This window comes from Oxyura jamaicensis, chromosome 2, assembly GCF_011077185.1.
Source record: "Oxyura jamaicensis isolate SHBP4307 breed ruddy duck chromosome 2, BPBGC_Ojam_1.0, whole genome shotgun sequence".
NCBI lineage: Eukaryota > Metazoa > Chordata > Aves > Anseriformes > Anatidae > Oxyura > Oxyura jamaicensis.
The window spans coordinates 158147359-158172771 of record NC_048894.1 but is presented as its reverse complement, the minus strand read 5'-3'; the positions used below and the strand labels follow the sequence as shown (position 1 = coordinate 158172771).

At 64.5% G+C, this 25413-nt stretch overlaps 1 protein-coding gene across 8 annotated transcripts in view; it reads right to left on the bottom strand.

The window, feature by feature from the left end:
• MROH1 (maestro heat like repeat family member 1) overlaps positions 1–25413 on the bottom strand; it is a 58825-nt gene that overhangs the window by 2920 nt on the left and 30492 nt on the right. For 4 of the 8 annotated variants that reach the window (XM_035316689.1, XM_035316690.1, XM_035316685.1 and 1 more), the window contains exons 22-42: positions 24035–24157; positions 22879–23025; positions 22687–22713; positions 20865–20987; positions 20659–20738; positions 20090–20222; positions 18903–18998; positions 18643–18747; positions 18339–18474; positions 17737–17849; positions 16352–16504; positions 15055–15209; positions 14145–14310; positions 13205–13401; positions 7035–7172; positions 5383–5497; positions 3392–3538; positions 1513–1701; positions 711–863; positions 450–584; positions 101–203 (exon numbers count right to left, since the gene is read on the bottom strand). In XM_035316689.1, coding sequence (XP_035172580.1) covers positions 101–203; positions 450–584; positions 711–863; positions 1513–1701; positions 3392–3538; positions 5383–5497; positions 7035–7172; positions 13205–13401; positions 14145–14310; positions 15055–15209; positions 16352–16504; positions 17737–17849; positions 18339–18474; positions 18643–18747; positions 18903–18998; positions 20090–20222; positions 20659–20738; positions 20865–20987; positions 22687–22713; positions 22879–23025; positions 24035–24157 — 2734 coding nt within the window. Of the gene's footprint in view, positions 1–100; positions 204–449; positions 585–710; positions 864–1512; positions 1702–3391; positions 3539–4818; positions 5311–5345; positions 5498–7034; positions 7173–13204; positions 13402–14144; positions 14311–15054; positions 15210–16351; positions 16505–17736; positions 17850–18338; positions 18475–18642; positions 18748–18902; positions 18999–20089; positions 20223–20658; positions 20739–20864; positions 20988–22686; positions 22714–22878; positions 23026–24034; positions 24158–25413 lie in introns of those variants that run through there. The other 4 variants (XM_035316692.1, XM_035316687.1, XM_035316688.1 and 1 more) reach the window with 2 other exon arrangements.

The following is a 25413-nucleotide window of genomic DNA, read 5'->3' as shown; positions in this document are numbered from 1 at the left end:
GGGCACCGAACGCCTCCCCAGGACACCCCCAGCGGTCACGTCCAGCCTTTAGGAAGAGGAGACCCACACTGAACCCAAGAGGCTTGGGAGGAGGACTTACCAATGAACATAGGCGCAGCCGCTCTGATGTCCACCCAGTTGCTCTTGAAGTAGAACAGGTTGGTTAAAATCAGGCGGTTCAGCATCTCCGGGTAGCTCTGCATCTGGGGGAGAAGCGGCAGGAGAGGAGTCACGCAGGGCCCGAGGCCGGCTGCCTGCAACACTGGCACCATCTCCTGGGAGCCCCGAGGTGCCGGGTAGGCTGAGCATCCCCCAGGACACTGGGCTGCGAGGGGGCACGTCCCCATAAGGACACGGGGGCCCTGGGCAGGACCCTGAGGACCCCACTCGGCAGCCCCAGCACGAGCCCCGTGGGCAGCGCCGGCACCGCGGGCTCTGGCCGTGCTCACCAGGTGCTTGCAGACGTTGTTCATGAACTCCCCGTAGTGCAGGCTCCTGTCCTCCCGCAGGTGGTTCAGGAACATGTCGCAGAGCCCCTCGCAGCCCATGTTGGGGCCACACATGCGCAGAGCAAACTTGCAGGCCTGCGGCACAGAGAGGGGGAGGCTGCGGCGTGCGCCGGGGGGCTCAGCGCCTCGCGGCCTCCCCAGGCCGGCACCCCACGCTGGGGGGGCTCCCTGGTGGCCATTGGCGGGCTGCGGGGCACCCACCTTGACAACCTCAGGCTTGGGGTCCTGGAGGTGCAGCAGCAGCGTTACCAGCCCGTTCAGGATCTGCTCGAAGAAAGCCTCGCAGTCGTCCTCGCTGAACTTGGTCAGGTTGCCGAAGAGCACGATGGATGACTGGCGGAGGTCGGGCTGCTCCTGCAGGCAGGGGACGAGCAGGGCTCAGGGGGTGAATTCGCCCCTTCCCTCTGACTGCCCAGCGGCACAGCCCCCTGCCTCTATTTCCAACCTCTAATTCCATCCCCAATTCCAACCACTGCCTGCAGCGGAGCCCCACAGCAGGTGACACCCAGGGACACTGAGGACTGGGCTCAGGGAGGGGGGTCTCCGTGCCACATCCAGCTCTGCCTGCATGGGGGTGCACAGCTGGGACGGGGGCTTGGTAACGCCTGGCTCAGGTTTTGCTCAGGCTGGGGAGAGCCACAGGAGCCCCCGCAGCTGGAGCGGGGTGCTGCAGGGGCTGGGGCGCTCCCCGCGGGTGGCACCGGAGCAGCGGGGGGCAGGACCCTGCGCTGGGATCGCTCCGTGCAGTGGTGGAACTGGTGGTGATGCTGGAGGGGTTTGGGGGATGCACAGAGACCACTGAGGGCAGCAGAAGTTTGCGGGGCAGAGGCCTGCAGAGACCTGGCCCCCTCCCTGTCCCCCAGCACCCACGGAGCCCAGCCTGGACCCTGCTGCCCACCAGGGACGGAACCCCAAAGACACCCATCTGCCAGGCGCGTCCTGGCTCATCGGACGAGCCGCTTTAGACACGACAGACACAAGCTCTGTCCCCAGGCTCCCTTACGCTGTCGAAGAAGGGTCGGATCCTGATGGCAATGTGGAGGAGCATGGACTGGATGTCTCTCTCCTCCAAGTGATCCAGGAGCTTGGAGAGACTGGACATGGCCTCGAGCGCAACCAGGTTGTGCGGGTCGTCTTTGTCGTCCATGCCGTTGACCATGGACGCCAGCAGCTTGGCCCCGTGCTTCCGTACCTGCAAGGGCAGCGGGGAGAGGAGTGCTCGCTGTGGGGCAGCCTGGCAGGGACGCAGCCCTGCTCGGCCGTCCCCAGGGGCCAGGATGGGCTCTGTTGGGCCGATGTTGGGGCGCAGCACCAGCACCAGGCGGGGGACCTGGCCCGCTAACCCAGGGTGATTTCTCAAGGCAGGACGAGCCAAGTGCAGCGTTCCCAGAAGTCAGTGACCTGATTGCCGAGCAGTGCCCTGCAGCGAGCTCCTGCCTCACCCTCACTTCCAGCGAGAAGGAGCTGGAATTAAATGGAATTACAGCTGCTGAGCGCAATGCGTCTTCGGCACAGGCCAGTCACCGCACGCGGCAACGGCTCACCGCAGGCACCGCGTCCCCTCCCGCTGGAGCGATCGGCGCAGCGTTTCGCTGCGTAATTAGAGCCGGTGCACACGCAGCAAAGGGGGAAATTAAGTTTGCACAAGCCACATCAAGTCTGCCATGGCTTAATTCTGAGCGCTCGGCTTTGCAAATTAGGCTGTGCTATCCGGTGCAGCTCACGGAGCACGGCTGGGAACGAACAACGCATCGCGACCCTGCGCCACGGGGACGTGCGGGAAGGGACTGCTGTCCCCTGAGCCCGCCCAGCCACAACAGGTCGGCATGGCTCCAGGTCGCCCTAGCAGGTAAGGGAAGGAGCCACTGCAGCACTAACGCTACACGCAGCCACCCTGCTCCCAGCTGGCTGCAGATTCGGGGGGCACCATCCCAGTGACACGGGGACAGTTCTCCCGGGCCCTGGCACGTAGGAAACCTGGCTGCACCGAGCTCTGCTCCTGCTGGATGCAGCAGGGAGGGCAGCAACAGATCATCACTGCTTCTGCCCTCGTTGTACGAGGCTCACTGCAGCCCTCCTCATCCTCACAGCGCTGCCGGCTTCCTGCTTCCCAACCGCTGCCCACAGCGGCGCTGCGGCTGGCGCGGACCGGAGCAGCGGGCGCTATCAGCAGCTCTGCCCAGGCTACGCCAGCAGAAGGGTATTTTTAGCAGCTGCTTATATTTTTGTAGCAGCTCTCAGTGGTGTATTTGTCTGCCCAGGGCTGGCCTGCCCGCGACCCCTTCCCGAGGTTTGGCACAGCACAGAGCAGACGCCCGCCAAGCCCCACGCTGCTGCTGCTGGGGACCAGGTAGGCAGAGCGCGGGCAGCGCAGGATGCACTGCAGCTCTCCCACGCCTGCCGGGCAGGAACAGGGTCAAGCAGCCCCTTCCCAGCCATGGTTGAACCTGGAGCCTCGTGGGACGGAGCCGTGACTGCGGGTCCCCAGCAAAAAGCAGTGGACACGGAGCATCCCGTCCCCGCACTGCAGCGGACGCGCCTCCGGCATGAGCTGCCCCGACCACAGCACTTCGGAGATCTGGAAAACTAATTCTGGCCTGCCTGAATCCCACCGTCGGGACAGGAGATAACTGCGTTTAAGGATCCATTTATCAGCTGGTAAAGACACCAGAGCAGCAGGAAGCAGAAAGGGCAGCGGGCCGACACGTCTCCCGCAGGCGCGACGCGGCTGCTGCTGCTGGGGGCGGCCCCACAGCACGGCCCCTGCTCGGGCCAGCCCGTCCCCCCACGGCTGCCACGCTCTCCTCCAAACCAGGCTTTTACAGACACGGGGGCTGCCCCAAAAGGGCTCTGGGGCAGCGTGCCACGGAGTTTGCGCTCACCTTTTCTGGTGACCCCGAGGAGATGTTGCCCAGCCCCCGGAGAGCCAGCATCCGCACCAGCATGCAGGGGTCCTTCTGCCTCCCCGTCATGTTATCCATCACGGTCTCCAGCAGCATCAGGTCATTCACCACGTTGTTATTAAGGAGCTGAAGCAGGAGAGAGCATCAGCAGTGACAGGACAGCAACCCCTCGAACCACCAGGGAGCTGACGTCTCTGATTCAGGTGCCCTTAATCCATTACACCGGGAAAGAGCCCAGGGCAGACTCGGTTTGTCCCCAGTTCTCTCAGACCCCAGACTCCACGCTCAGGTCATCCAGACGTACACCTGGGGCAGGCCTCATACCCCTACAAGGTGCTCAGATCTGGGGAACCTGCAGCGATTTGTAACGCGTAAGTCAAGGACCCCCAGGGACGGATGACGCAGGACAGCCAGGAGGGACCCGGCTGCGTCCCCCCGAGCAGGACCGAGGTGCGAGACCACCTCCGGGGTGAGCTGAGGGCAGCAGGGAAGAGCTCGGGCTCCCTGCAGGAACTGAGGGCTGAAGCACGTCCCACCAGGCTGCGGCACCGGGGGTGTCCCCAGTGCCAGAGCTCCAGGTGAGCCGTGCTGACCCCGGGAGCACTTCGAGGCACGGAGTCGGGGGCTGATTCGGGACCCCCGGCTGGATGGGGCCGATGGGGCTGCTCTCCTCCTGACCCCTTCACTGGGGCTGCGGGGAGAGCCACGCGTGGACGTGGACAGGATCCAAGGAACAGCACGGGGCTCGTCCCCAGCGAGCCGGGGAGGCCGTTAATTGGGGAGGCCGTTAATTGCCTGCAGCGGCAGGGTCGGCGCCAGCACAGCGCAGGAGGGGCACGCCGGGGTTAACGACCTGCGAGGCGGCCGCGCTGCCTTTACTGGGGGCTCCCGGAGGCTGCTCCAGGCTGGTGCTGGGCTTCAGCAACCTGCAGGGAGCTGCTGGAAGCCCCGGGGACCCCGCGGCACCAGGTGCAGCACCCACAGCCCGACGTGGGGGTGCTGGTGGCTGCAAGCGAGGGGCTGCCAGCACCCCAGAGCTGCCCTCGGGGCTGGCACGGGGCCCCTTATCCAGCCCCTTATCCCCGGGCATCCCAGGGCAGCGCTCTGCGCCTCTGCCCAGCGCCTGCGGAGCTGGCGTGGGGGCTGAAGGCGCCGCGGGCAGAAGGCACAGAGGCTGCAGCACGCTGGCCCTGTGCTGCCGGGCGCCACAGGTCCCCACTGCCACAGCCCCGTGGCCGTTCCCCTCCTCGCTTCCACTCTGTCATCTCCGTCACTGGCACGGCTGCGAGAAAAGGGACTGAGCTCTCACCTCATCAGTTTTGAGAGAGGGAGACACAGGCATTTGCTTCCTTCCCCTCCAGCTCCATGGTGAGGCAAAACTGCTATTTTAAACCCTTTAAGGATGCAGAGAGCCAACCACACTCCAAAACTAAAGCAGATTCTGGGACGGGATCCAAGAGCAGGGCCGTCAGCTCCCCCAGCCAAACAGAAAATAAAAACAGTGCCTTAATCCCAGGCTGCTTAAGCAGCTGAGAATTTAAAAGGTGGTTTATAAGCAGGGATATAGTTCTGCATTGTTGGCATAAGGTGCTCCTTTATGTAACAAACACTCCTCGAGCGGCCCAGGGCTTTAAGGTGGTATGTACGCGCAGCTAGTGTTACCGTCTGCTGGCCGCGCTGCCCTGCGCCAGAGGAAAGGACTTGAGTCACCTCATTCCTTAAGGTGGTACGTAAGGAGGGAGTTATGGCTTGCTGGCTCACTGCAGTGATGCGTTAAGAGTTGGACTCCTGCACGCGCTTCTCTGCCATCCCCTCTGCCAGAGGGTCGGGAAGCCGAGGACAGCTCGCGGCTGCGCCGTGCCGCCAGCGCGGAGGCACGGCCCCGCGGCAGGGCAGCCCTCGGCCCCGCTGCCTCCCGCTCGGAGCCGGGCACGGACGGACAGACAGGAGCAGCCGCCTCCCCTCCTCACCTCGGCGAAGAAGGCGGTGGTGGTGATCCTCTGGCTGTCCAACACGCTGCTCAGCGTCGGGATGAGGTTCTTCACGATCAGGGGCAGCCTGGGCCCGGCGTGGCGTGCCATGGCGCTGCGGACAGAAGGGACCGCGTCACCCACACCGGGACGGGCTCAGCCCATGCAAACCCGTGGTGCAAAACTCAGCAGCAAGAGGAAGGGAACCCAGCGCCGGGAACAACCCAGCCCCCAGATCTACAGCGCCAGGGTCATCGGTGGCCAGGAACCACGGGGCGCTCGAGGCAGGCTCCTGTGGGTGCAGACCCAGGGACCCACGAGCAGAGCGCAGTGAAGCGCTGGCAGCGAGCCCTGCTCCACGGGGCATCAGGGAGTGAGTGCCCATCGTGTGCCTCTGCTAACAGCCCCTGCGGGGCCACAGGACGGGCAGCCAAAGCCCGGGGCAGCTCCGAGCCCTGCCGGCAGCTCCCCTCGCCCCAGCAGCGCCGCACAAGTGGGGCAACCAGGCAGCGAAGCATCCTTGCCCGCAGCTCGGCTCACGCTTTGCTCAGACAGGCACAGCGTGGCCCGTCACCACCACCTCCCTCCTGCCACCGGCTGGCCTGGGGACAAGCCACGGGGGGGACCCAGCTCCGAGCCCCCGCCGTGCACCGCGGCCGCAGTGGCTGCTCCAGCAGAGCTTGGCCAGGAGGGACAAGTTTTGTTTGGGATGAGACACACAAGCGCTCGGGAGGCTCAATAAAGCATTTTTGTGAATGCTGGAAAATCCCAAACCGGTCGTCTCCTCCTCAGCTGTCCAAGAGCTATTAACCGCGCTGGGTGGAGGGACAGCGGAGTCCCGAGCTGAACCAGGACGCGCCGATCGGGACCGGGGCCGGGGCCGTCCCTGCGGGCACTCCTGTGCCAGCACAGCCCCACCGCCCTTGGCACGGGGCCACGCAGCAGCCACGGGGAGGGCAGGCAGGGGATGTCCAGCCTCCAGCCAGCCAGCTGCAGGGGCTGGGTGCTGCTGCAGCACCTGGAGAACCGCGTGGGCATTTCAAAAAATGAGGCACCAAAAAAATAAAATCCATCCAAGACCGTTCAGCATCCGTCACACCTTCGTTAGAAGGGCACAGCCTCGACAAGCTCACCCAAGCAGCCGAGACCAGCAGAGGTTTTGCTGATGAGCCCGGCACGCTGCTGCACAGCCCCGGCCTCCTCCTGGCAAGCTGGGGCAACGAGCACCAGGCACGTGGCAGTGGACTCGTGGGGTGCTCGGCCCCCAGGGAGCTGAGCCATCGGCTGCATCCAGCCTGACCGCGCTCCCGGCACCGCTGCTCAGCCCCTGGCACCCGTCCACGCTCCCGCCTCCCCAGCAGCGAGTCCTGGGGCCAATCACACCAGTAACGAGCACTTTCCCCCGCTCTGACCTCCATGCGTCGGGCGAGACGGAGGCCAACAGTGAGTCACCCCCTGCCCGGGCTGCTTCCAGCGCACGGGGCCTGGGCCCGGCCACCCCACCGGCGGTCCCACCCTGACCCCCGGGAACCCATCGGGACCCTCCGTGGGCTGCGAAGCATCGCAGCTGCCCCTCCACGCAGCGCACCCGGTCCCCGCGGCCACGCCACCACCGGTGCCGGAGGAGAAGCAGCGGGAGCAGCGCGTCTCACCCGGCCAGCACGGCGACGCCGTCGTGGTGCCTCTCCGGACTCGCCATCAGGTCCCAGCCGCCGGCGCTGCCCACAGCCCTGGTGACCGCCTCGCTGCCGCCCCGGGCCAGCATCACCTTCAGCGTCTCCACGGCGCAGCTGGGGAGAGAAGCACCGCGCTGTCACTCCAGGCTGCCGCAGCACGAGCTGCCCACGGCCCATGGGGCGAGCCCGGCACGCGGCAGGGCGGCAGCACCGAGCCCGGCACGCGGCAGCACCGGGACAGGGGCCGGTGCAGAGGCACCCGAGGACGGAGCGAGCTTCAGCTGGAGCGAGACAAGCCCATAACTCACTGCTACTTCCATTTGCGCCGTGACATTTGCCATTAAAGCGATCCAAGACAATAGGCTGAAAAGTAAAGAAGTCCAGAACTACTTTAAGGAGGGTTTTTTTGCATTAATATTTTATAGGTGGGGATTATTTTGCTGCGAGCACAGAGCAACATATGGGAACCATACATTATCCTGTCAAAACAAAACAAATATAAGTAATGGATAAATCTTAGCCTTCAATATGAGCAAGAGGAATGTATTTACCACACACACGAAGAAAACATGATTTAGGAAGGGTGTCTCAACACAAAGCTCTTTCAGCTTACGACTCGGGCGCCTGCTAGCTTGGCTTCTGGAAGGAGAGGGCTGGGCTGCGGTGACAAGGGACAGGGACGTGTAGGGACAGGGCTGCGGGGCAGTGGCACCCCGGGGCTCTGCTGCAGGACACCCCGGCCTTCCTTAACGCGGGACACGCGATCTCTGCTCTCCTGAGTCCAAAGCTGAGAATAACGATGGAAAATAAGCGCTCACCCACCGCATGCATGGAGAACACACCCCACCACAGCCGGACCCGGAGCGTTTGGTGGCTCTGTGCTGCCCTTGTCCGCACCCTTCACTGCAGCCAGGCTCGGGGCTCCCCAGGGACAAGTGCCTCCAGGATGCGTTCACCTGCATCGCCAAGGGCCAAAGCCGAGAGCCTGCCCGGGGCAGTGCACTAAGAGCAGGAAAGGAGATAAGCACAGAGCAGCGTTGCTTTGCTCCTTGGCACGGACACTTCCAGTGCTCAAAGCACGAGGACCTCTCCATCCGCAGCCACGCAGCACCCACCACGAGCCCCAGCAGAAGCTGCCTGGCCCCACGCTGCCCTCACGGTGGTGCGGGCGATGCCCAAGCCTGGTGCCTGCACCACAAAAGCCATCCGGGAGAGCCCACAGACAGGCACCCACGGAGGAACACCCAGCTGGATCCGGCAGCGATGGAAACAGAAAGGCAGGACCACCGTCGCGTACTGAGCCAGCTCGCTCAGCTCTGTGCAAAGCCCTGGCTGGAGGAGGGTCCTTCCGCGAGCTCTGAGCATCCCTGCGCCGTGAAGGCTCCAGGACAATAAGGAATTAACTACTAATTAAATAAAACCTTAGGCTGGAGTATCCCCCGCCATCTGTGCACACCAACCTGCCGGTACGCAGAGGAGCCCTGCTTTCAGCGCCCGGGAGCCCAGCTACAGGGACCTCAGGAGCCTTCAGCCCGTGTTCAGGGGGAGCCAGCCCCACCTGCTGCAGCCTGCGCAGCTCCCCCGAGCTGCCTGCGGCACCTCCCTGCTGCAGCCGAAACCCCAGAGACCACCACCACCCCCAGAGACCACCACCCCCAGAGACCACCACCCCCACGATCGGAGCAGCACGGCCCTGCAGAGCAGGCTCAGCACAGCAGAGGCTGCACGGGCTGCAGCGACAGCCTGTGTTGGTGTTCAGCAGGTCCGTGCCCGCACCTCTGCCCGACTCCATCCTCTCAGTGCCCCCAGGGCAGGCAGGAACCTTCCCGAGCACCACCAGCATCCAGCGCCCCCGGCCCCACCGGGCCCAACCTCTTCGGCTACAGACGAGGCGAGGGCACGGCCCCAGCCCAGCGATGGCTCTCGGGGGCCATCACGCAGCCAAGCCCCGCTCACCGCGAGCCTCCCCACGAGCTCCTGGCTCGGCCTCACCGCACCGGGGCTGGGAGCCCGGGGCCAGCGAGCCACCGCGGCGCGAGGCGGCTCCTGCGGGACAGACAGCCCGAGCGCTCGCTCGCAAGCTTTGCTTTTTCCACGGTGTCCTATAGACACTTCCTTCCTTTCCAACAAAAGCCTGTGTCTTCCAAACCCCTTTTCCTGCCAAGCTATCATATTCACCTTTACCATCTCTCTTTGGCATTTAAGTATCACGGAGACTCAGAACTCAAAACGCGGACAGGAAATTGCTTTGATATTGTAACCAGCTCCTGGGACGAGGCTGGAATTTCACATCTCGGCGTTTTCTCTGCGCGTTGGACAAAGCCTCTTCCCCCTCCATCCATCAGCAATGACTTCACGGACACGCGGCCCCAGCTACCTGCCTGCACCCACGCCGCCGCCGCGCGGCCCCGAGAGCAGCCTGCTGCTCCCCAGCCCCAGCCACTTCTGGAAGGGGCCCGCGGCCGCCAGCACCCCCCTGTCCCCCGGCGATGTCCCAGGGGAGCAGGGGGCAGCCAGGGCAGAGCTGCTCTGCAGCAGCACCTGGGACTTGAGAAACAGCACCAAGAAACCCAGCCCCGTCCGGAGAGCCACAGCGAGGGCCGTTTTCCTTCCTGAGGACAGACGCCGCGTCCTGCACCGCGGTGGCCGGGCACTGATGGAGCAGAGCGAGCGTCACCAGGATGCCCGCGCTCAGACGAGCCCTGGCCATGGCAGCGGCCAGGACGCCCCCGCAGCACCGGCCTCCCCGCAGCACCCAGCAAGCCCTGGACCAAGCTGTCTGCCCTGCTCAGCAGTGAGACGGGAGGAAGAGGAGGAAGGAGGCTGCCTCCCCGCGGGCTGCAGGGACACAGTGGGGGCTCTCGCCTTCCCGCACCGGTGCGGCCGGCGACACGGGTACCCAGGAGCTGCTGACTCCCACCCATTTTCTTGCCAGCACATCAGCTTTTCCCACTGCAGGACCCAGGGGCTCCTGCACCCCAAAGGCTCTCGGGATCAACGGAGTGACGTGGACAGGAACTGAAGCCATGGCCGGGGGGCACGCGGGCTCGCCCAGGCCAACGACGGAGGAGCGGCCACGGCAATAGTTCAGCGTGTCCTGGTCTGCGTCCCGAGGGCTGCTTGTAGTCCAGACACTTCTGGAGGAAGAGCGGCGGTTCCTGGCTCCTACGCCTCCTTCCCTGGGAGGCAACCAGTTGCTTCAAGTTTCCTTAAGTCCTGCTCACGGCTCTGGTGCGGGGTCTGGCTGGGATCTGCCCGTGCCTCTTTTCCAGGAGTCGTTAACGGGGAAGAGCGCAACGAGAACAGACAGTTCTGGACGCACAACCCAAAGCCACAGAGGAAGCAGGGGTGTCCGCTCCGGGCCCGGGGCTCTGCGTGAAGACCCCAGGGAAATGCCCTGAGGGGACAGGATGAGCGCCAAGGGCGCAGGGAGCCGCCAGCACCACGGGCACAGGAACGGCGGCGGGGCAAGCCGTGCTCCAGCCCGCTCCTCCGACGCATCAGGTTCATTTAATTCTGTTCTAACATGTGGTCTAAATAAAATGCTAATCAGATAGCAGCCCTGCCATCCAGCATAACAACCTGTTTCCACTCATCACATCTCCGGGCTGGAAACGTCCCCCTCCGAGCGCGCAGGAGCTTTCCACGGTGGAAGCGGGGCCGCCACCGCGTGCCCAGCAGACGGAGGGTATTGCTCAGCACAGCCCACGCCGCCGCGCCCGGGCAGCTCTTCGCCCTTGGGACTTGACAAACGAACCGGCGAGCGATGCCAGAGCCCTTTTAACTCCCCGCCACTGGGTTGGGTGCCTCTGTGCGCTCCTCCAGGCTTTGTTTTTTTCCCCAAGGCTAATAATAGCCTGCAAGAAAACCAAGCCTGCAAACCAGGGCACGGCCTCCTCCCGCAGGGGAGCCTTCAGACACCGAGCCGACCGAGGAGCTGGCAGGCACGGCAGGCCCGGCCGCGCTGCAGCACCTCCTGCTGCTGCCGCCTCGGTCACGGGCTTCACCCCAGCATCTGCATGGATTTAAAGCTCTTTAAAGCAAGCGCAAGCAGCCGGACCCTTTGCAGCAGGATGAGGGCACCCAGAGCCACGATGCCAGGGCTGCCGCGGCACACGAGCTGTCGGAGGCAGGGCTGAACACCAAGGGCACCGGCGCTGCCTCCGGCACCAACCCCAGAGGCAGGCGGCACAGAGGGAAGGGGCAAGTGCCTGGCCCAGCCCCAGAGCCCCAGCACCAGGCCCCCGAGCAGGGGAGCAGCCGTGTGCGGTGTGAGCATCGCGCTCGCATCCACGCCAGCTCCTCGGGCGGCAGGGATGAGTCCTACTCCTCTCTCCAGCATGTGCCAGGTTGCCCAGAGGCACAGGCGAGCAGAGCAGCCCTGGCACTGCTCAGCGCGGCAGGAGCGCTGCAACGAGCCAGGCTGGGTGCAGGCAGAGGCTGGCGAGCCGGCACCGTGCCCTCTGCCCCAGCAGGATGGGGCTCGTGCTGCCCCCGTTCCCAGGAGCCCGGCAGCCCCACGGGTGAGCCACAGAACCACCGAACGTCCCCAGCTGATAGGGACCCAGGGAGCCATCCTGTCCGACCAGCCTCCTGCCAGGGACAGGGACACGCTGCAGCAGGAGAGCCCCGCAGCCCTGCGCTGGCTCTGCCCTCACGACTTTGCACCTCTCCTGGTGCCAAGGCAATGCGGGAAACGAGCAGGAGCTGACGGTGCTCAGCAGCGGCACGGATCAATGGCTGGCACGGGACTCGGACCTGGCAGAGGGGTGCCGCGTCCGCCTCTTCCTCCGCAGGCAGGGCCAAGCCTCCCCTGCAGACGTCCTCTGGGCTCCCCCTTCCGAAGCGGAGGGATGCACAGGGCTGCGTGCATCCGCCAGCAAAGCAACGGGCACCCCTCCGTGTTTGCACCCGATGCTCTGGCTCCAGCAGATTGCTCACAGCTGCGGTGATTCTCACCTGGCTTTGTCACGTTTACAGCACCGCTTTTTGTCCAAACGTGGCTCTGTCCTGCACAAAGCCCGAGGGGATGGCGTATCTCTGCTACCCTGCGAGAGCTGATGATGAAGTGTCAGCGCTGGGCACAGGAGGGCTGGAGGAAACCAAACTGCCCAGGTTTTGCTCAAGTTGGGATCACGCAGAGGAGCCCAAGCCACCCGGCCCAGCATGTGCTGACATGAGCTCTGCACGGGAAAGGGAGTTGCACTGCCACCGGGACCCCTGCCACCCTACGTGCACGTGCGTGCTCCCGGGTTGTAAAGGAGGAGCTCCTTAAAGGCCGGACCCACTGATTTTACAAAGCCTCAAACCTTGTGCTTACACCAGCGCGCAGCAGAGCGCCAGCTGGCCCTGAGCAAGGCTGGGGCTGGCTCCCCCGGAGCAGGGGGGCCAGCAGCACCCCGAAGCACCCCGCTCGCCCCAGCCAGGCGCGGGGGCCAGCAGCCAGAGGACGCTTGTTCAGAAGAGACAGAAGGGCCTTGCAAACACCCAGCCCAGCACAGGCGCTGGCAGCTCCTTCAGCTGCCAGGCACCCGCAGCCCAGCACCAGGCAGGATTGCAGCCCCGTGCGCAGGGGAGGGCTGAGCACACACCGCGTCTGCGGTCCTGACCCTGCCGGGACTCCTCCAGGGCCACCGGGGGCTGAAAGCACCAACAGAGGACAAGGCGTCCGCCGGGCCCAGCACGGCCGTGTCTGCACAGAGAAGGTGGCGTGGCCCCGATGTGTTTGCTCAAGCAGCCAGTAATTTGGCATGACTAAGACGTGCTGCAGCCACCGACTTGACGAAGCCAGAAGCTTTGGTCTTGCCAGCTCCTCTCCTCACCCGAGATGAAATTAGCCCCCTCCGGCATGCCCAGCCCAGCCCGTGGAGCCGGCCCCCCAGGGCAGCAGCACAAACCAGCACAGCAGGGCGCTGGCGCTGGGGCTAAGGAGCGCGTGGTTCACTGCAGCCGCAGGAGCGGCTCGTTTAACGCTTCCCAATTTAGAGATTCTGTTCCGCAGGGGGAAGCAAAACAAACAGAACGGACCCAAACCACAGCACGGAGGTCAGGCCTTCGTACCCAACACGCCGTGGCCGGCGTGCTGCCGCCGCGCGCACCGCGAGGGCGCCGGGCTCCACGTGGCAGAGCCGCCCTCCGCCCCGTACCTGCAGGGATGGAGGCTGCGGGGGGCCGGGCCGAGGCTGCTGCTCCTCCTCTCCCTGCTCTGCAGGCTCTTCGGTAGCTGAACACCCACGGTGCAGCTGACTCGCAGCAGGAGAGTCACAAAGAGCGGTGCGTAGAGTCCCAGCACTGCTGCCCCAGACTCCGGAGCAGACATGATCTCATACAGAGCACATGTGGCCTGGAGAGAGAGCGCGGGAGAGGAGGATTAGGCGGGGATCTCCCACTCCACGCTGCTATCTGTTAGTAAATAACCCGGCGAGGCAGCAAGAGGGCTTTTTCTCGCTCCTGCAGCCCCGAGCCTAATGAAGCCCCAGCATCAAGCATCATCTCCCTGCACCCCCAACGCGGCTCCAGCCCAGCCGTGGGTGCTCCCCTGGAAACCCGGGTGTCTCCAGCGGGGGAAGGCGAGGTTTGAAGCCGGTACCTGGGGACGCAGAGCAGATCCAAGGGCTCGGGTTTTACGGGCAGGAAGACAACACGCACCCTGTGCCTGCAGAGCCCCATTCCGGCCAATTTAAAAAGCCGTAATTACACGGCACAATATACAGGGGTGTTAAAAACAGAGCGGGGAGGGGAGGAATGTTCGCTTTCAGCGCAGCCGATCCTGTACCATCTGCATTTGGTTCTTCAGAGGAGGAGGAAATTTTCACAGCTGCTTTACTGCTTAGAAAGCTGCCAAGCTGGGTTTATTTTTCTGAAGGGATAAAATGCAAAGTGGTCTCCCTTGAGGATGGACACCTGAGAGGCTTTTTACGAGCCTGTGGATTAGCTCTAATAGGCATTACACAGCGATGCGTTATTTCCAGAGTCCACGCCTGGCACAACCCCCCGAGCCAAGGAAATGAAAAAAGCATTCCAGGTGTTGGGACCGGCATCCTCAAGGGGCTGGGGACGGGACAGGGCCAGCACCAGGACACTTACGGCCAGGGGCAGCAGCGTGGCGATGCGCTCCGACCCGCTCCCCAGCAGGAAGCACTTGCTCTCCTTGTACGGGACGTCCCTGTTCACCTTCTCCAGGAGCTGCTCCAGGATCTGCGAGGTGAGGGTGGGCTCGGCAGCCAGGGACCTCCACATGGCACACGTGTGGCTGGAGGAGAGCAGAGAGGGGAGCGCTGCTTTGGTGCCCAGCTCCGAGGGGCAGCGAGCACCAGCCCCCTCCCCACGCCAGCACCACCTGGGGCACGTCACCGGCTGCGCAGACACCGGGGCGAGGAGCACGTCACCACCAGACACGGACACGAGCCACCTGGCTCTGCTCCTCCCGCGGCCAGCACCTCGCTGCAGGGCAAAGCGAGCCCAGGGGGTGCAAAACAACGAGGCAAGCCCCGGTGCGAGACCCATCGTGGGTGGCTCACAGCAGCTCCAGGCACTGCGAGCCAGGGGAAGCACGGCCAGTGCCTCCTGTGCTGTGCTCAGCCCAAAAGTACCAGCACCTGGAGGGGTCCCGCTTTGCCCCACACGGTTTGCAAGCTGCCTGCCCTGGTAGGAACGGAGCAGGGCTTACAGAAGGAGGAATAGGAGAGGCTCTGCTCAAGGGGAGGTGGCCTGCTCCGTGCAGCAGCACCGAGCACCCAGCCACGCTCAGCCCTCTGGGGCCAGCTCTGCTCGTTCGCGCTGCTCGCGCCTCTAAGCCCAGCAAGCCCTCCGAAAGGCAGCCCCCGCGGCAAGTGGACGTGCTGATCCTTGAGCGCACAAAGGAAATTCCAGCAGGGTCTGATTACTGGGGTAAGGAGCCAGAAGATTAGCTGCAGCTTAAGCGAAAGCTGCTCCGAAGCCCCGGCACTGAGAGCACGTGCAGGCGCCGGGCCACCGCGGCAGGGCCGAGCGGTACCTGTCGAACGGCAGCGCGCTGCCCAGGAGGCTGGACACCACCACGCTCTTGTGCTGGGAGGCCAGGATGTAAACCGTCTGCTGGGCCGCCTTCCTGATGTGCTCCTCATCCACCTCCTGCAGCTTGCTGTGGATGATGCTCATGATGTCGGGCACCTGAGGAAGGAGGAGACGGCAGCGTCCAGCTGAGGGCCAGGAGGTGCGAGCGCCCGGGGTGACCACGGGACACCCCTGCAGACAGGGGACGTGTCCCCCTTCCCCTCAGTTGCAGCAGGGCTTCAGCAGAGGACTGAGGAGCGGACAGACCACCAGGCGGGCAGCCGGTCTGCGGGCTGGGGGAGGCCTCGCCGCTCACGGGGCGCGTGCAGAGCCTCTGCGAGGCCAAGACAAGGATCCCCCTGGGGCGTCCCCCCGCCACGCAGAGCCAGGTGACGCCGCCGAGCACCCCAGGGCAAGGAAGACCCAACAAGGGTGAGCCCACAGCCCCTGCGCTGCAGCCCCCTGGCCCGGCGCTCGTGCTAAACCCCAGCCTCACCGCGGCTGGTTAGAGGAGCTCAGCGAGCAAGTTCCTACGAGGAACTCAAGCTGAACGCAGGGAGACACCTCGGCCCTCGCTGCCGGCTGTAAAACGCACGTTAAGACAAATAGGAAGTTCATGCACAGACCAGGCCTGGCAGCAAATTCCAGAGATTAAGTGCAGAGCAGCAGAGCACTCCGGCCCCAGCTGCGCGCGGGTCTGCCCCACGGACTCCGGGGCTTAGCATCAGTTCAGGTTTCAGGATCTGGGCTGGACTGGATCTGACCAAAAGGTGAGTCATGTAAGCTGGAGCAATCCCATGTCGGAGAGAGGCTAATAGGTAGTGAACAGGACTTTAGCAGAAGCTCTAGTGCAAAAGCAAGCCTGAGGAGCGGCTGGAGACCCGGTGTTTCCAATTACCGCAGGAGAAAGGGGGAGCTTAGCCCTAAAGGTAGTGGATTAGACAAAAAAGCCTTCTGTGTCCAGCACCTCTAAGCCCTGCAAGCATCCAGACTGGCTTCCCAGCCAGGAACCCCGGGCTCCCCCAGAGCTTGCAGAGGTTTCACAGGGAGCCTGAGCTCTTCTGGTAAAGTGAGCTCCTCTGAACTCCTCAACTCGAGCGGGAGCCAGAACGGAGCCGGCCTCGCCAGCAGCCACCGCCTCCGCACCGCACCGCAGCCTCCCCGGCCCGTGAGGACGCGGGAGGAGAGCGCACGCACGCGCCCAGGGGAAACGGCAACGGTCAGGGCTGCATTCGCCCCCGAGGCCGGGCACAGCTCACCTTCTCCTGCAGGACGCTCCCGCGCTCCTTGAGGAGGGAGTTGATCATGACGGTGGCTGCTCGGGAGCAGTTCTTGTCGGGGTCCGCCAGCCCCTCGAACATGGCGAGCAGGAGGCTCATCAGCTGGTCCGGGGGGACGCGCTTCCCGACCACCTAGGGGAGGGCGAGCGGAGTTAACGACGGGTTTCGGTCGCCCTTGGAGCAGACCGGGCCCGTCGATGAGGCCGGCAGGGCTCGGGTGATGGGTGTGCTGCTGCGGGTGGTGGTGGTGTGGCTGCTCCTTGGCACGGAGCCCTGCGGGAACGCCAGCCCAGAGCCCAAACTGGTGCCGGGGCCAGGGCACGACCCCCTTGGAGGCAAGAGGCTGCCTGCCCCCAACCTGGGGCTCCCCTGGGATGGGCTGGGACAGCCCACCCATGCCGGTAACCCTGCTCCAGCCAGCCAGCACCCTGAGGACAGCCCCCACATCACACCCAGACCTGCGGGTGGGACAATCAGTAACAGAGTTGGTAGGAGTAACGACCCCTAGAGCCACAGCCTCTGGGGAAGGGCAGCTCTGCCAGGACAAAAAGGGATTGCCAGCTCCTCTACAGCTACGAGCCCTCCTGGAGCAGTGCCTGCGGAGATCCTCACAGAAGGGGCCACCAGAGCTCACCCACGCAGCCCTCGCAGGAGCAGGGCACGCGCCCCTCCATCGCCACCAGCCCCCAGATGCTGTCCCTGTTGTTCAAATCTCAGTGGTTCGAGCACGCCACATTTGGACCAGTGGCTGCCCCTCGCTGCTTCACCACCAGTACCACGCTGGGAAGGCTCCAGGAACCACCACGCGCTAAAGATGGACACAGCCAGCGGCGGGACCTCGAGGGCTGCGCTGCAGCCAGCAGCTCCCGACGAGGAGCACGATGCTCAAGTCTCCATCCCGGAGCACGCTCCGGCCCCGTGCAGGTCTTATGGGGCTGAGCCAGAGTCCCTCCCCATCAGCGCGTAGAGGGCGAGGACAGAAACCTCCTGCACTACCTACACGAAGTGAATTTCTGATGCTAGCGCTGGGAGCTGCACACCAGGCCTCTGAACGGATGCACCGAGCCACAGCACAGCGGGGCACCGCGCCCCCGGAGCACCTGCACGGGTGTCCTCGTGGCCCTTGTGCCCAGAGGGGACCAGCAGCTTCCCCACAGGGCAAGATGCTCTCAGCAGCCCCTGGGCTGCCCCGGAGACCCATGCAGCAGGGCAGAAGAGCACAGTGGTTTGGTTCCTGGAGCAAGGCTGGGGCTCCCCAGCAGCCCTCACCCCACGTGGCTGTTCGGACCCCGCCTGGCCCGAAGCCTTCTGCAGCTCCAGCACCCTGCGGAGAGCGGGGCCATGCGGGGTGCGCCCTGCCTTACCATGGCAATGTTGTGGCAGGTGTGGAAGAGGACGGTGAAGTCGGGCTCCTCCAGGCCTTTCTTCAGAGCCTTCAGCCCCTCCACCATCTCATCCGTGTGATCCCGGGCAAACCCTGCGTTCAGAGGCAGCGTTCAGTTCGCAGCCTTCCTCGGGCTTTACACCCCACGGGGACCTCCAACTGCCGCAGAGCGCTGGGTTTTGCTTGCAGCTGGCCCAGCTTCCAGGGAGGAGCTGCGGAACTGAGGCTGCTGCCAAGGACCAGAGGTGCCTGCCCTGCAGGGAACCGCTGCTCTCAGCGGCAGGACCAAGCCAAAGCCCCCCCCCGGCACCGCACAGGCTCCGCTTCCCCTCCGTGCCTGCGCTCGCAGCATCGCAAGGGGAGGACTGACCTCTCCCGGCGAGAGGAGGAAGGCCAGGCTGAGGCAGGCTCAGCACCCTGCTCCAGCTGCGCTCCAGCATTTGCGAGCGCTTTCGACACCCGGACAAACACGAGTCCTTCACCCATGCTCCCCCCAGCCCCGCTGCCGGCCCCCCAGCAGCAGTCAGCACTGGCAGGTCCCCCCCTCGGAGGACGGGGTCCGCAGCCCCTGCCCGCGCCCACCTTCGTAGCACAGCTGGATGTACAGCAGGCAGTAGACGCAGTCGACCGCGTGCTGGCGAACGCTGGCCAGGGAGTCGGAGCAGCGCGGGGAGAAGAGCGCGATCAGCACGCCGAGGTTGTAGAAGGGGACGACGGTCTGCGGGGAGACAACCGTGGCCATGCTGGTGAGGGGGAGCGCGGGGCGGCCGCCAGCGGGTGCAGCGAAGCCCAGCGCCCACCCCAGGACCCTCCTGGTGCCACCCCAGGAGGGACCCGCGCCCGACGGCAGCGGGAAGGCGGATGTTCGAGCACCGCGTCCACTTACGCTGACGTTCAGTTTGCCCAGGTAGAAGTCCAGCAGGGCAGCGCTGACCTCGACTGCGCGCTGGCGCTCCTGCTCCTTGTTAGACTTGATCCAGGGCCCTAAGTGCTGCGGGGAAAGGCATCAGGAAGGAGAGCAGGAGCTCTGCATTGCACGGCCGAGACATCTTGCAGCACGGCCACCCGTGCTGTGTGCCCAGCACCTAGAGGACGGGGGCTGGTGGACTCGTGTCACACAAAGTGCCCACTGCAGGCTGCACCTACCGCGAACATGTCCTGCAGCCCGTGGGGGGTCAGGTTCCTCTGCAGGAGGCTCTTCAGCAGGTCCTTGAGGGCGCTGAGGGTGTCACCATACAGCATCTAGGGAGGAAAGGCTGATTATGGGCTTCCTGAGCCCCGCACCCCATCCCAGAGAGCCAGGCTGGGCACGCGAGGAGGGAGCATCCTCTGCCAGGCGCTGGGCGCCAAGGTGCGGCCACCTCTGGGTTAGGGAACAGGCAGCAGGGACTGGTGCCCAGTCTGACAAAGCCGCCTTAACTGGAAGCACTGGGGCACATAGGAAGGGTTAGCACCACGTGGCTGCAATCAGCACCATGTGCCAGCACCTAGCCAGAGCGGAGCCCACCAGCACAGATGCTTCAGAGCACACTTTCCAGAAGGGAATTTGGTCCTTCTCCCACCTGGGGATAAATTCCAGCAAGCCCAGGCTGAATGAGCCCTTTGAAGACGCTTATAGTTTCCTTCCGGGACTTATTTTGGGACAAACTCCAAAAAAATAAAAACTACAAAGCTTCGCAGGGTGGAGGGGAAGGACAAAGGGATTATTAACGCCAACGTTTAAGCCAGGTGCCTGCAAACACGAGCAGGGGACGGCCAGAGCCCAGCTCCTGCTCCGCAGAGCTCACCTTGGAGGAGCCGCGGTAGCAGCAGGCGATCCTGCAGAGCAGGGGCTGCTCAACGCCACCCGGCAGCTGCAACAACTTCATTAGCAGCATGTTATTTTCATTCATTAAGCACTCAACCACAACTGAGAAGCAGCTGCAGCCTTTCAAAAGCTGGTTATGTAAAGGCCCCTTCTACCCTGCAGGGTTTCCAGGATCATTTGATTTTTTTCCTCGAGGGAGTTCATGCTCTTATTAGCAGCATTTGGACTTGCTGATAAGCACATATTTTCTCACTTGCTATCAGTGCGCAGAAGGGCCAGGCCTTTTCAGGAGATAACTGAGCAGAGGAAATGGGGCAGCTCGCTTCCCCCGAGGTGCCCAGCTGAATTGAAAGCAGCCTTTCCCACGGCCGGGCTGCAGCCGGGGAGGTGCTCGGGCAGCCAGACGGGGGGGCACAGGGCCGCGAAGGCGGCTGGGGGCAGCGCTCGGAGCAGACAAAGCCGCGTCACCCCGCTGTGCCACGCCAGCTCCATGGCACCAGGGCAGCTCCCCCTGCCCAGCCCGCACCTCCTTGTGCGGGGCATCGCCGCCGCTGCCGTCCCTCTCCTGCCCGGGCTCCGGCGGCAGGGCGAGCACGCCGGCGAGGCAGGTGTCGATGAGCTCCGTGCGGTCGGGGTCGCTGAGGTGCGGCTCCAGCACGCTGCTCCGCGGGTTAAGGAAGGGGCACCGAGCATTGCAGCGGGCTTTTATCTTGGGGACAAGGCAGCAGCGGGGATTTTAACGTGAATTCCTGCTGACCCAGCTCCGTGCTCGCTGGCACCAGGTTCAGGCAGAGGCAGGCAGGGCGCTCTCGGTATCTGTGTCAGGGCTGTGACGCCTTCAAGTATTTTTAACCGCGGCGCAGAAGTCAGCTTTGCGCAACGGAGCGCGCGCTGCCCTTGGCTCTGCTCTGCAGCACGTTCACTGCAGAGCCCAGCAGAACCCAGCCCAAGGGCGGCGAGCTGGCGGCCGCGCGAGCCTGGCTGCTGAGCCTGACCGCGCCGGGTGCTCTGCCAGCGGGCCCACGGGGCAAACGGGAGCGTGGGGCGAGGCTCTGCGGGGGAGCGCAGCCCCGGCTTCCCCCAGAGGAAGGATACACCAGGTAAGTGCAGGTGACCATCGCCCGCTGGCGAACTGGCGTCCGCATGGCATCCAGCGGTTCTGCTTTGATGAACTCCTGGAACAGACCAAGGGGACGGTCGCATCCGCCCCCTGCCTGCCCTGGACGGGTGCCAAGCTCCGCGGCGAGCGCTGGCCCCGCGCCCAGCCTGCCCAGAGCCACACGGGCAGCGTTTGCTCTCACCACCATCTGGGCCACGAGCTCGGCTTTGCGGGAGAAGACGAAGTCCCCGCACTTCCCGCCGTTGTAGATGGCTTGGCTGATCATGCAGATGCTCCGGATGAGGCACAGCTTCAAGGTCAGGTCCTGAGCACAGAAGGCAGGGTGAGAAGCAAAGGCCGGGCTCCCTGCACAGCCCCAGCTCGTCAGCCCACCCAGCGCCAGCAGCCCCCCAAGAAAACCAGTGCCCAGGCTGGGCACGACAGCCTGCTCTGTGCAGCTACCAGCACGTGGGCTCGGTCCCCCCTGCACCTTGTCCCCATCACAGGCTCTGAGTGACCAGGGAGTAGACGGGTGCCCCCCAGTCTCAGGCTCACCAGGCACCAGCAGCCTGCGCCCGGGCAGCGTGGGGAAGGGGACGGTGCCCCAGGGTCTACCCCTCCCTGGTGCAGCAGCACCCTGAGCACACAAACCCTACAGGCACCTCTGGGAGGCGAAGCCCTGCGCCCCACAGCCCTCCTGCGCTGCTCTTTGTCCCGAAGGAAGCGGTGCCCATCCTGGGCATCCAGGCCCCGGGTCCCCCCGGGAAGCCTCGCGGGCCGTGACCCGTGGAGCAGGGGACCGCCGGTCACGCTGCCTGCCCACCAGCACCGCCAGCTCCCGCCCGGCCGGGGCCTGTCTGCGGGATTAACGGCCTCCGGAGAGCACCAGGGGGGCCAGGGGGCGGGCAGCCTGCCTTGGGAGCCAGGAAATGGGATAATGGCTATTAAGGCCTCTTTATGCTCCTGGACGTGCACGAGCTGAGGCAGGGCCCCTCGCCCCAATTAAAGGCGCTCCCCTCGTTCCAGCCCTCGGCGCCCCGTGCCCAGCTGAGCCCAGCAGGCGGGGGCCGAGCCGCAGCATCCCCGGCGCGCGGGGGCAGAGAGACAGCAGGGGCTGTTAGTGCCAGCAGGAGCCCAGAAGGAAAACGCATTAGTGGAGCCCGGAGAAGGAGCCTGTGGCCTGACAGCTTAACTTCAACTTGACAAATGCCATTTTTGTTGTTCAGCCTTTAAAATACAGAAATGCACGTATAAAAACACAGCCCCCCGCTCCCCCCAGGACAGCGATCTGCGTTTTAATATCTGATTGATTGATTGAATGATTGTTCCGGGGGGGAAGCAGGAAAATGAGTTCAGGGAATTTTCACTGAGCTGCGGGCTGCAGCTGGGTCTCTGCAGTCCCCAAGCGTCCCCGGCACAGCGCGTGCAGGGGGAGGCGGGGGCTGCCCTGGCCGTGGGCAGGGGGCCGCGCACCACTCCCACAGAGCCAGGAGCGCCCTGGGCACAGCCCCGCTGCCCACGGCTGCAGGCACAGACCCTGAACCCGGCCCCAAAGGAGCTCCCGTGGTGCAGGCAGAGATCCTGCATGAGCACATCCCTGTGTGCCAAAGTGCTCCGGGAAGGGCCGGGGCAGGACGGGCTGCATGGCACGGGCTCGGGTTCTGCAGAGAGTGCGTGAGCTCGGCCACACGCAGCTGCAGGTGCAGCCTTTGGGCAGCTCAGCTTCTCACCCCTGCAGCGACACACTGTCACCTACTCCTCCTGTCCTGCCAGAAAGGCATTTTTGCTTTCCCTCTGCTGTGCGTTTTGGCACTTCCAGGCAATGGCTCCAGCAGCAGGGACCTGCCCGTGGAGCCCCGGGTGAGGAGCAGCAGCTCCCGGGGCTGTCCCAGGTCCCCAGGGGCAGGGCACCACTGCTGTGAGCGCAGCGTGGGGCTGCTTTTGAGGGGAGCCCAGAGCAAGAGGCAGGCAGAGACAGCAGGAAAGAGCAGAGAGGAGTTCAGATTTAATGCCTCACACTGTACCTTGGTTTCTACCTTTATTCCCAGAACCTGAAAAACAAGACATGGGCAATGCCCGAGTGAGCAGACGCTGTGGTAGAGGACCTGCTCCCAGGGCTGGCCGCGGGTCCCTGCGGGACTGTTGGGGCAGAGCACCCAGAGCAGCCTGCCTGCCCCAGCCCTGTCCGGGGAGCACGGGGCACCCCGACGGCTTACCTTGGTGTTAAAGTACTGGAAGATGTTCTTCAGGATGTCTGCTTCGATCCGGGACAGCACCAGCTCCTTGGGAGCGTGAACAGCCACAAACCCGTAGCACAGGATCAGGGTGCTCTTTATTTTCTCCACTTCGTTGTCGCTGCGGTCCTGTTACAGCGGATGAGCGAGTTAATTGCCAGGGAGCCCAGGGCCAGCTCTCCCCAGCTCTGTCGGGGTGGCTCCTGGGGGTCTGCCCATCAGCTGAAGGTACCCCTGGAAGCCAGGGACCCCCTTCAGTGGTTTCAGACTTCTGCTCCCCATCCTGCTGGTGGCTGTGCCTCCCAGAGCCCTGCCGGAGCATCAGGTGTGCGCGCGAGCTGTGCTCACAGCACGTCTCTGCCCGAGGCACAGAGTTCCCATTTGCCATCCAGCATTAATCACTGCAGCCCTGCAGGGAAGGTACTCGCACCCCATACTGGCCAGGTTATTTTGCTGACCTGCTGTTAAGCTGTCGTGCTAGGAAGCCGCGCTCGCTGCCCCATTAACCACCACAGCCGAAAGGCTTCACGCACCCCGTCCCCACGGAGCCGTTCTCAGCAGCCTCCCCCTGCTCCAGGAGCAGGGCTCTGGCCGCCAGGCTCTGGCCATCTTTCCGTGGAGGGCCAAGGTCTCCTCCGTGCCCACGCGGTGCTAATCCCACCCCTCAAACACCCAGGCTCAGAGTCTGGGAATTAAGGTGGTCACCAGGACAGAAAGTCCGAGGAAAGGCTCGTGCTGCCCACGCTCGGGGCATCGATGCTCCCATCCCCGGGGGAACCCACGGCTGCGGGAGCCCCGTGGGATCGCTGCCCGCTGACCTGTCGGCACCCCCTCACCGCACCAGGGTGCCCTGACGAATGCAGAAGCCAAGCTGCAGCTCACCCGAGCCCACCCAGCGAGCCAGCAGCTCCCCTGGGACCCGAGCCTGCAGGAGCACGGAGCTGAGAGCCTGGAGCCAGAGCCAAGCAGCCCCCAGTGCCAAGAGCCCTCTCTGGAGGGGCAGAGCGCATTCCAGCCCCGTGCCGAACGCACCGAGGCAGGAAATTAACTCCTTTCCAGAGCACAGCTCCAGCACACACTGTACCTGCACTTCCCTTTCGCTGCAGGCTGTCACGGGGGGGCACTTTGGCTCCCTTACCTTGAAGATACTGAACAGTCCCACAGATTTCTTGAAGACATCAGACCTAACAAAATCCTCCAGCTTGGCCAGGGTTTCCTCCAGGTGATTTATTGCACATATCCCAAAGCAGGAAGCGAGTCCCTGGAGGAAGCGGAGAAAACACATTAGCAGAAAGCTATTAATTCACCAGCCCCAACTGACACTTGAAAAGAGCCCGTTTATTGGTTTAATTCCAAACATCTGAGCCGTGCCCAGCTGAGCGCAGCCCTGGCAGCCAGCGCTCCCCTCTCCCGGGGCAGGGACGCATCTCCAGGGGACGCGGGGCCGGTAACGCTGGGCGACCCAGCTGGGAGGCGGCTCGAGGAGCTTCTGCTGCCGGGGCCTGAGCCGCAGGGGCAGGAGATGCGACGTGCTCCAGCGGGCAGATGCGACCCCTCCGCGGGAGGCAGGGGCCCGGTCAAGCAGGGCTCGGCAGGTCCTGCCGCTCTGCCACGGCCTCCAGGAGGTCTGGCAAGCCGGGCCGAAACTCCATAAACATTTTATTCAAGAGCAGCCCTCGACAGAGCTGTGTAAACTGGAGCGAAGCCAGGCTCCATTAGCTCGTGTTTGGGCTGCACTTGGAGGCAGCTGCGTGGCGGGGCCGTGCTCGGCGGTGGGAGCTCGAGCAGGGCAGCGCCGTGCGGTGGCCCCGGCCGCCAAGCGTGGGACCCCGGCTGGGGAGCACACGGAGGCAGAGGGAGCACGGGGCCGGCCAGCACTGCTGGGCCATGGCACCGGGACAGCCTCAGAGCGGTGCCCGGAGCCTTCAGGCAGCAGGAGGGGCTGAGCTGAGCAAAGGGAACGCTGCAGATCGCATGCAGGCAGGTGACCGAGCTGGAGCCTGCCCAGGAAAGGCAGAGCGGCATCACCAGCAGTGACAGCAGTGACAGCAGTGACAGCAGCACGCCTGCGGTGAGCGTAGGGGCAGGGCTCTGCAGAGCACAGCACGGAGGGACGGGGATGGCACCGGGCTGCCCTGGGCAGCCAAGAGCTGCGGGAGCCTTCGCCACCCGGAGCGGCTCTGGAAGGGGCAGGAGCCCTGCTGCAGCCCCCGGCTCGTTGGGCTGGAGCCAGGAGGGGCAGGACGAGCTGCGTCCCTCCCCTGCAGAGCCATGCTGCAGAAACAAGGAGCAAGAGCTCCACCCGAGGGGCCCCGCTGGGTTTGCACACCCAGACACAAGATGGGACCCTTCCGATCCAGCTCATTTAACGGCCGCTGCTCGGCCCATCTGGCCCCACAGGCCAGGCCAGGCAGCCAGGCCAGCACCTCCTGGCCTTTCCCGAGGTGCAGGTTGACGTCCCCGAACCCGCAGGGCCAAGCAAGCCCCATCCCAGGGAGGCAGCAGGAGCCAAAGAAC